General features: G+C 42.4%; 1 protein-coding gene across 3 annotated transcripts in view; it reads right to left on the bottom strand.

The window, feature by feature from the left end:
- Nucleotides 1–2,579: 2,579 nt before the first annotated feature.
- Nucleotides 2,580–11,092, bottom strand: part of LOC144759449 (uncharacterized) — a 68,864-nt gene continuing 60,351 nt past the window's right edge. For all 3 annotated transcript variants that reach the window (XM_078646498.1, XM_078646487.1, XM_078646492.1), the window contains one exon: nt 2,580–9,652. In XM_078646498.1, coding sequence (XP_078502624.1) covers nt 7,475–8,449 — 975 coding nt within the window. In that variant the 5' untranslated portion in view covers nt 8,450–9,652 and the 3' untranslated portion in view covers nt 2,580–7,474. The remainder of the gene's footprint in view (nt 9,653–11,092) is intronic.

Raw genomic sequence — 11,092 nt, 5'->3', positions numbered from 1 at the left:
CGCATGTCTAACGACAACACAAGACTTCTTTGCCATGTTATAGAAAAGGCCAAAGCGTTTGATGCTCCCTCCATGGCTATTACGCTAGAGGCGGAGAAAGCGCTCAAAAGAGCCAAGAGTTTCCTGGCTCTTCCTTAAGCATTGTATGTCCAGCTTCAACCTAGGAAACACCTTCATAGATATGGTGATGGCTTTATACCTCTCCCCATCCGCTCGCATTGCCATAAATGGCTCATTGTCGGATCCGTTCGCCCTGGAACAGGGAACCAGACAGGGCTGCTCCCTCTCCCCATCCCTTTTCCTCCTAGCGATGGAACCCCTCATCGCCGACATTAAACAAAACGATAAAATTAACGGAGTGAGTTTTGGAGATACCTGTGTCAAATTAGCCCGCTACGCGGATGACATCCTGATAGTATCTGAATCCGCGGGACCCTCCATCGCCGCCTTAATGTCCACCATGGAAACATACTCCACCCATTCAGGGTATAAACTAAATCGGGACAAGTCGGAGGTCAAGCCATTGAACATCCTAACCACAAAAGACATGCTGGGGGATTCGGGTCTCTGCTGGCAATCAGATTTTGGTAAGTACCTGGGGATAGAGTTTGGGGACTCCCTTATGGAAACCCTTCAACAGAACGAGAAAGCTACCTTAACTAAAATAAAAAGCCAACTGGAAGGATGGTCCCCTTGCTTCATTACTTGGTGGGGCACAGTTGAGACCATTAAAATGATGATCTCGCCCCTGGTGAACTATCTCATCTCCATGCTTCCTCTAACACTCACCCAGGATTTCTACCACAAGCTCGACCAGGCACTCACCAACTTCCTTTGGAAAGGGAAAAAAGCAAGGATCAGCATTAAAAAGCTACGCTTGGACAAATCACTAGGAGGGGTAAACCTACCAGACTTTAGGCGCTACGAAACTGCTTTCCTAGCGAGACAAGGTGCACACTGGCTAGCCCCCGCAATAGACTACACCCCGGTTTGGCTGGAAGTCGAACAAGCGATCCTAGACGGCATCACACCTGTTGCAGCCCTTTCACTCAACCTAAACTTGTTATCCTACGCAAAATCTATCTTCCGTAATACAAAAGCGGCACTTCTTAAAGTCGATAAATTTCTAGATCATAGCATTTGCCGCTCAGGTTGGGAATCATTATGGAATCATCGATCTATATTATGTAAAGGCAAACCACTGTATAACTCCAGTGGGTTAAAAAAGGCATCTTTTTCCCGCACCAACTATTCGAGAGGTCATACTCCATCCCGTTCAGAGACATACAAACTACTTACAGTCTTGCGCCACTAGAATTCTAAACCTTCTTAAATATAAAAGCTGCACTCTCTAAGGCGAAACTCTCTTTTATACCCCCCTCCCTCCCTTCTTACCTCACTTGGTTGAACAGATTAGGCCATCAGGTGTCCTATCTCTACAAACTCATTCACCCTCAACAAACCAAGCTGACCGCACCACTTCCACAGTTCTGGTCTGAACTGTCTTCTAGACCGATCTCAGAAGCGGATTGGACCAATACCTGGGAATCTTGCATGCAACACAAAATTAGCCCTACTCTATCCCAGACCAAATATTGGTTCCTCCACAAATCCTATTGGACTCCGGCACGTCTCTACGCTCATAACATCAGCTCAGACGCCTTTTGCTGGAACTGTAAAAGGGCGGAAGGCGACTTATCACACATTATCCTACATTGCGACTGTGTAACCCCCTTCTGGGACAAGATATTTGACTTTATTAGTAAAATTGTCCCCATTTCCCCGTCCAGAGAATTACCGTACCTGGCCTTTAGTTTCACCCAAGAACCCTCCCTACACGCCAACGACAGAGCACTACTAGATCTCCTGCTCACAGCAGCTGTTAAAGTAGTCCTTAGTAATTGGAAAGACTCGAGCAAAGCTACCTTTGCATGCTGGCTCAATTGGGTGATTAGCCTCCGGGGAGCGGATAACATAGCTCTGCAACAGTCACCTTGGCGCCCTCCTATAAGAAGGATGTGGTCTACCCTCGACAGTTATTTTACCACCCATAAACCACCTTAGGTATCCACTCCCCCCTTCGCATTGACCCGATCTGACAACACCACAAACCGGTTGTGTGAGTTTCACTACTAGGTCTGTTCACTCAGGAACCCTGCAACCCAACCTCACATCTTTGCTGCTCTTTATTCTGTACCCCTTCAAATTCCATTGCTGAAAACTGTTGCATGCGACTCCACTATAAATCACCATGGACACTGTCTACTGTAATGTATATTATTTTCCACCCCACTGTATGTTGCCTATTACCCCTTGGCTTTATTGTACTGTACTGTTTCTTTTGTAATATTGTATGTTTCCAATTTATGTATCGTTTGCATTTACTTGATACTGAAACACCCAATAAAAATTATTTGAATTAAAAAAAAGAACCAAATTGTTAAAAACACAGAAGTGGAATGGGAGGATTGGCGAGTGGTGGAGGGGGCTACCTATTTAGAGGTAAAAAACATAGTTAAGGTAGAAAACAATTATACAGACAAATTTGGATCCATTAATAAAAAAGTACAAGGATAGAATTTGGCAGAATAAACAACTTACAAATGTCTTTAATAGGTAGAAGAATCAATTTGATCAAGATCCCTAAAATACTCTACTTTTTAGGGCCATCCCTCTTGAAGTAGGGAACCAATGGTTTACGGTTATTGATGGGACAAGCTCTCGATTTTTGTGGGCTTATACTAGGCCTATAATTGTGCTGAAATATCTGACCTTCCTGAGAGAGCGCAGGGGTTTACCGGTACCTAATATAACACTCTACTACTGGGCCACTGCCCTGCAACAGAGATCTATTTTATTGGGGATAAAATGAGAGGCTTATCAAAGTTCTAATCCCGTACAAGCTTCTGATAGGGGATGTGGCATGGGGTGTATTTTGGAGGCAGCTTTAGTATGGATACTATAAAAGAGTTTGATTTAAGACCCTCCATTGTTTGTTCAAAATATGGGCTGAGGTCCAGAAGAAAGTAGGCCTGGGTTGGCTAAACTTCTACACTGCATTACACAAAGATTTTAATCTCCCGGTATTTTTTGGGGACTCTTATATGAATTGTTTGAGATCCTACGGCACAGGTTTAATCTAGGGCATCACAAGTTTTTTAAAATATCTTCAGCTCTGTGATTTTTTTTTACTGAAAAAAGCAGGAGGGGCAAAGGTATTTATACGGTTGAACTGGTGGATAGAGTCAATTAGCAAATCCCCATCGGGAAGCTTTATCAGTTGTTGAATAAGCTCATGCCAGATGATATAGAAAAGCAGATAATGTTGTGGGAAGAGAAGGTTTCAAACAGGAACAGACGTCCTCGCGAATTCCAGAACTCTGCCACAGACAATCTTAAGTTTTGCCTTTCTCAAGTACAGCATTTTAAAACAGATTACGAGTTGTACTACACTCTGGGGGAAATAGCTAAATGGGGTGAAACCAGAAACGAGCATTGTACCTAATGCCATGCGCATTTGATACGCTGTTTGCAACCTGCCCAGCCCTAGGTGGCCTGATTGGGGACATTACTGAGTTCCTGGAGGGAAGCCTGGGACTAAGTATAGCACAGAGCCCGCAACTTATTAGTAATGAATCAATCCCTAGCCAGGCACAGGCATTTGTGTTTATTGTAATGATGGATTTTCGGCTAAGTTTGGCTACCGCATGGCAAGACCTCTCAGCACCATCGGTCCAACAATGGCTCGCTCGTCTAATGGCTATTTATCATACGGAAGTGGCAGTATATGCAAAAAAAGGAGAGGGGGCAAGGAGGAAAAGGTCAAGGGTGTGGGCACCTCTGATGGGTGGGGGGCTATACTAGAAGAGGGATAGTAGAGCACCTTTCTATTCACTATAAGATGTGGGAATGGGGGTCAATTGGATGTCTTCTACGTGGGAAAGATAGCAATATATGTATACATGTTTGATCTATGTATAAGAGGTGACATGAATTAATCTTAAGAATGGACTGTCCACTTGGAGGGGTGCGTTAAAACATAAGCTATAAAATGTGCAATAAAGATATGTTTAAAAGAAAATAGGAAAACATCAAGTCATTCTAAAAGCTGTAGCGAAGGTAACCCATGAATCTTAGAAGAGGGGCCTGTGAACTGTGCATGGTAGAACCAAATATCTATTTCAGGAATTATCAGTGTCAGCTTTTTGAGATTGGAAGTAAACCAATTTTGCTCTTAGTATAGATGGTTTACAACCACTGCAATGGGTGTGACAAGTGCTCTGGCAAAGGGTATATGTTTAAGGTTTTTCGCTCAGTGGGGGTTCTCTCATGTCGACGGGCGTCCATTTTACAACTCAAGTGTTTCTGACATTCAGAACAGTGATAAGGATTTGGCACCAGACGCATTCTTTCATGTTCATTGAAATGAATTTTTTGAATAAAGCTTTTCTGGTATTCAAAACACTAATAAACACTTTTCCTTTACAACTTTGACCTTCCAACTGAATCTTTACATGCCTTCATAACACTCATACATTATTTTAGCTAGGATGGGCTTTTATATGTGGAGTGAGAATTATTTTATAACTAAAGCTTCTCTGGAATTCAGAGCACCGAAAAGGTTCTTCTCCATTGTGTGTTCTCTCATGAACAGTAAGATGACTTTTCAGACTTTTAAAATATGTACTTTTTTATAATGCTATACCCTTCCCGCTCAGTGACCACAACCCGGTGGTGATTGAATTGTTAAATGGATTTTCCTTACTAAATAAAACTGATTTTCCGCAGGTTGTAGCTGAGGTAAAAGCCATAGATCAGGGTAGAAGATTAAATTGGAGTAAGGTTATACCAGAAGACTTCTTCCATATCATTACGACAAAGGCCGCTCAGGAACTAAACATATGTGCGGACTCACATTCTTATGGGGGGATGTAATTACCTCATATGAAGCCATTTGTTCTCAAGTGGCCAAAGAACTTACAACAAATAGTAAAGAAGGGAAAAACAAACCTGTACTGGGCTGGTTCAATCATAAGTGTACCAAAGCACATAATTTATTAAAAAAGGCTCTAAACGATCGGCCAAGGAATAAAAGTTTAGTTGCTCAGCTTAGGAAGGAGTACTCAAGAGTAGTCCAGGCACGGAAAAATTAATTAAAACAAGATGCGTGGGCTGATCTAACGGATAAAGCGACACTGAAAGATAGTGCCAAGTTTTGGTCTATAATTAATACTCCCCTGTTCTCTGGCAATCAGAACTCTGCATTGGAATTAAATACTGCAGAGGAGGATTGGTTAAGTCGTTTTAAAAAAATTTATGGAAGTGATTTAGAGTCGGAAACTTTTGCGGTTCCCATCTCTGACCCACTCATTATACCTGTAAATTTTAATACAGCAGAAGTTGTTAAAGCAATAGAGGGCACTGCAGGGCGTAAGGCTCCAGGCCCTGACGGGGTTCCCTCAGATATGTACAAGGCTAATCCCACTTATTGGGGAAAGATTTTGACTAATGTCTTCAATACTTCGTCCACTTCAGGATTCCCAAAGTCATGGTCTCGATCAACTATAATTCCCGTGTTTAAGAAGGGCCAAAGGGGAGATCCCAGATGCTATAGGCCTAAATCATTACTTGATTCCTCTTTTAAAATATTGGGAAAGGTCATATTAGCAAAGATAACAGATTGGGCCCTGGAAAAAGACATACTGTCCGACGCCCAATATGGTTTCAGAGTCGGGAGGAGCACGGAGGACCAATGCCTTAATTTACACTTAATAATATCCAAATACACGAGGGCAGCAAGGGGCTCCATTTTCTTGGGATTTATGGATTTGTCCACAGCCGTTGATCTAGTCAATAGATCTAGGCTGTGGACGATGCTGTTGGAAATGGGCCTTGACCAGCCCCGCGTGTATTTTTTGGCCGAATTACACAAAGATTTGAATGCCTCAATAAGGATGACGCAGGAGGGGAAACGTACGGCTAGTTTTAAGTCCGGACGGGGGGTGCGTCAGGGCTGTATCCTGGCCCCCATGCTGTTCACCCTGTACATAAACTCGCTGGAAGCTAATTTGTTAACAGCTACACTCGACATTCCGCGTATGGGAGGATCACCGGTTCCGGTGCTACTCTATGCGGATGATGCTGTTTTATTGGCAAGGACTCCTTTGGGTTTACAAAGACTGTTGGATTCCTTTGGGAACTTTATGAACTCTCTGGACCTAGTGGTCAATAATGGTAAATCTCACATTATGTCACTAGGGGTTGGTAAAAGTACTGCCAGATCTTTTCATTGCAGCGAAGAAGAAATCACTAGGGTGAAAGTGTTCACCTACCTGGGAGTTGTCTTTGACGACAGGGGAACGTGGTCACCTCAGCTCTCTATAAAGGTGAATGCCGTGAGAAATTCTTCAGCCGCAATATTAGGATTTGCTAAAAGATTGGGGGGAAACCCTTTGAGGCTATTTTAGCTATATATAAAGCCAAAACTATCGCAATTGCAAAGTACGGGGCGGCTATATGGGGGTACATTAAACCTGACTGTATACAATCAGAAGAAAATACATTTTTACGTGCCCTCCTTGGTCTCCCACAATCTACTGCGACCCATTCTGTCCATCTCGAGTTTGGCTTAGGATATATTTACGACATAATTAAAATAGCCCCAATCTTGTTATGGATTAGAATCTGGTCGAATCCGAATCTTACTTTAAAATCATAGGATTCTAAAAGATTGTATTAAACTAGATAGAATGAAGGATATCCAGTGGCTGTCGTATGTAAAAATGTCATCTGAAAAATTGGGGCGCCCTGAGATTTTCCTTCATCCCAAATCCTTATGTAAAGCTGACTTAGAGTGGGTCAAGAAAAATTTTATTAGGCAAAGCGATGCAGAGCGGGAAGCATTGGAGCTATCCAAAACATCTGTCAGGACCAACTTTTTGGTAATTTTGTCACTAGCAATGTCATCATGTCTGTCTATCGTTAATAACCCTTTTCACAGATGTCTTTTGACAAAATTTCGTTTTAACCAAATTCACCTGGTACTATGGGATCTGCAGGGTTGGACTAGGCTAGAAGATGCGATCCCGTGTAAATGCGATGATTTCTCCCCCCCAAGATACCATGCATTTTATGTTCTTTTGCCCTTTTTTTCATGAAGCCAGAAAAAGGTTTATTCTTCCACTATTGAAAAAGATGGACTTTATACAATGTAAACCTGCACTACTGTTTTTACAACTGATGGAATCCCCTGAAATCATGTTTAGTGTTGCCAGCTTTCTTGTTGCGTCTGTCAGAAGTAGGAGGGTTAGACAGGCAGCTCAACTGGAAATGCTAAGTCATATAACATAAGCTTATGTACTTTGAATATTGGTCTTTAACTATGAATTTGTCTTTTTATTGTTTTTAATTGTATTTTATATTGTATAACACATTTTATAACGTTCTGTAGAGTGTATAGTATACTTTTATGATTTTAATTAATCGAATAAAGTGGTTTTGACTTGACTTGACTTTTCAGACTAAAGGTTTTCTGGCATTCAGAGCACTGATGAGGTTTTTCCCCAGAGTGAGTTCTCTCATGTAAAGTTAGTCTGAGTTTATAACTGAAGCTTTTCTGGCATTCAAGGCACTGATAAGGTTTTTGCCCAGTGTGGGTTTGTTCATGGTGAGTGAGACTAGCTCTATCTGTAAAGTTTTTGTGACATTCAGAGCATTTATATGATTTCTCCCCAGTGTGAGTTCTCTCATGGAATTTAAGACCACTTTTCAGACAATATCTTTTCTGGCATTCAGAGCAGTGATATGGTTTTTCTCCGGTGTGGGTTCTCTCATGTTGAGTCAGAAGGTATTTACGACTAAAGTTTTTTGGGCATTCAGAGCACTGATGGGATTTCTGCCCAGAATGGGTTAACTCATGCCGGGTGAGAATGGTTTTCCGACTGAAGGTTTTCTGGCATTCAGAGCACTTATGAGGTTTTTGCCCAGTATGCGTTCTCTCATGTCGAGTGAGATCTGATTTACATTGGTAACAATTTAGGCATTCAGAGCACTGATAAGGTTTCTCTCCAGTGTGAGTTCTCTCATGTTGACTGAGAAGGGTTTTACAATTGAAGCTTCTCAGACATTCAGAGCAATGAAAAGGTTTTTCTCCAGTATGTATTCTCTCATGTTGAGTAAGGCTGGATTTACAACGGAAACCTTTGTGGCATTCAGAGCACCTATGAGGCTTTTCCCCAGTGTGAGTTCTCACATGTTGAGTCAGCTGGTGTTTGTGAGTGAATCGTTTCAGGCATTCAGAGCACTGATGAGGTTTTTCCCCAGTGTGAATTTTCTCATGCTGACTGAGTCTGGATTGACAACTAAAGCTCTTCTCACATTCAGAGCAGGTATGAGACTTCTTTTCGGTGCTAATATCTCCAAGTTCGGTTTTGTCTTGTATACATTCCATTATGAGATAAGATTTCTTTCTGAAGTTAATATCTCCAAGTTGGGATTTTTCTAGCAGACACACAATAAGACAATACTAAATCTTATTCAGTATGTGTTTAGCATCACCCACTCAAATGTGCTGCACTTGTTCAACTAAACACCTGGACATTTATTTAGCCACAGATCACTTCTCTGTGGGGTTCACAGTTTATAACCTCTATAGGCAACCTAATTCACCCTACAACCTTAATCAGCAGCCCCTGGTACTTATGGGGAAGCCTCTCATGGGATTATTGCCTCTTCATTACATCCATGTGGATTCTCTAACCCTTTTCTCATACTTATTTATTTATGAGTTAATGAAGCACTAATAAGGTCTATGGTTGGTGTTCAGTATTTCAAAGCTCGGTACATATTCACATAATGTATTGTCATGAACATTCAGAATACTATTGTGCATCAGTAGCAGCACATTGTTTCTGGTCACCCTTCTTACGGATGCCCTCTATGTCTGTATATAAGACTACAATGAGGATGTTAAGGATTTTGCAGGTCTTGCCCGGTAACAAGTACCCGAGGTCACATCTAATGGGCAAGAATGATAGTGGACACGTGGACCCGGACTACAAGCAAAAGGTGGTCATTGGTCACAGAGGTTCCTTTTTTCCCCCTAATTCTCCTTCCCTTTGTCCCAGATATACCCACATCGCTAGTTCGCAACTAACAGGTATCTTAGTTCTAAGCGGATTACGTATCTTTTAAGCTGCTTCGTTTACACTGTATAAGTGACAAACAGATATTTGTTTTTGATATAAAGACAATTCACTGGATATGGTGCTCAACTGTTCCATTGGCTGAGGTCTGTTAAAAACTCTTCAAGTCCCACTTGTTCTGTGTGTATTATCTTCTCTTGGATCGGATAGAGCTTTAGACTGATGCGTGTCCTCACTGGTTCAGACAGATGGTCTTCCTGCACTGGGTTAGCATCTCCAGGGCATTCTTCACATACCATTAGAGCAGCAGGAAGTCTATTTAGAGAAACTGCTTTCATATTCTTTATTTTACTCTAATCCAAGTTTCTCACTACATCTTTTTCCTGGATACTTTTCTCTTGTGGAGCTCTGAAGCAACTTTACTTCTTTAGCATCGGTCCTTTAATAGTTTTCAATTATTTGCTTATTACTGACTACCATTTTGTCTTCCATGCCCAATCTTCAATCACCTGTGGATTTAAAAACAGAGATTGTTAAAGAATACAAACTGGAACAAAGGAATAACATTTATTAGCTAATACAGACATACAGAGTCTGAGTTCATTTTGAGAGAGGGATGAGAGGGCTCTAGGCATTTTCGAGATAGAAAGCTTGAGAACACTGGAACACTAGGTTGAAGAGGTCTAAAGATGGAAATTCTGATGAACAGTTTTGTGCACACCAGTAATCATCAGTAAGCTATTCAAGTGTCTGATCAAAATTCCTCCCACTCACTGTGCGGTATACCTCTTCGCACAAGTCCCCAAACCAGGCAAGCAATATTTCAAAGAACAAGCATGCTTACTCTCATAAGATTCTCCCCTTCCCAGCACCACAACCAATGCTACTTCTCCCGTGCATATTTACATCAAGGGGTGGTGATGGACAGAGTCTCTGAATTAAGCAGAATACTCTCACCCAGTCAAGAGATCAGGGCTAGATCCAACACCGTTTTTTAGCTCATTGCACCATCCCAGTTTCAGAACCTGGCTGTATGCAAATTAGTCTGTCCCTGGCCCAGTGCAGCATGGGAACAGGGCAGACCAGACTACAAAAGCCAATTCTTACACTGGGAAGGAAACAAGCTTCCGGGGACTGGTTTCTGGCATTTCAGCCGTCTTCGGCCCGGCTTGCTTGAATCCTGATGGTGCAATGAGCAAGGGACTCACATCTGAGTATACCCTTCCACGCTTAGGGTGGACAAAAATATTTACAACAAGGGGTGGTGATGGACAGAGTCTCTGAATTAAGCAGAATACTCTCACCCAGTCAAGAGATCAGGGCTAGATCCAACACCGTTTTTTAGCACATTGCACCATCCCAGTTTCAGAACCTGGCTGTATGCAAATTAGTCTGTCCCTGGCCCAGTGCATCATGGGAACAGGGCAGACCAGACTACAAAAGCCAATTCTTACACTGGGAAGGAAACAAGCTTCCGGGGACCGGTTTCTGGCATTTCAGCCGTCTTCGGCCCGGCTTGCTTGAATCCTGATGGTGCAATGAGCAAGGGACTCACATCTAAGTATACCCTTCCACGCTTAGGGTGGACAAAAATATTTACAACAAGGGGTGGTGATGGACAGAGTCTCTGAATTAAGCAGAATACTCTCACCCAGTCAAGAGATCAGGGCTAGATCCAACACCGTTTTTTAGCTCATTGCACCATCCCAGTTTCAGAACCTGGCTGTATGCAAATTAGTCTGTCCCTGGCCCAGTGCATCATGGGAACAGGGCAGACCAGACTACAAAAGCCAATTCTTACCCTGGGAAGGAAACAAGCTTCCGGGGACCGGTTTCTGGCATTTCAGCCGTCTTCGGCCCGGCTTGCTTGAATCCTGATGGTGCAATGAGCAAGGGACTCACATCTGAGTATACCCTTCCACGCTTAGGGTGGACAAAAATATTTACAA

The sequence above is a fragment of the Lissotriton helveticus genome, chromosome 1_1, assembly GCF_964261635.1.
Source record: "Lissotriton helveticus chromosome 1_1, aLisHel1.1, whole genome shotgun sequence".
In the NCBI taxonomy this organism is placed as follows: domain Eukaryota; kingdom Metazoa; phylum Chordata; class Amphibia; order Caudata; family Salamandridae; genus Lissotriton; species Lissotriton helveticus.
The sequence above is the reverse complement of the archived record's forward strand: the minus strand, read 5'-3'. Positions and strand labels throughout refer to the sequence as shown.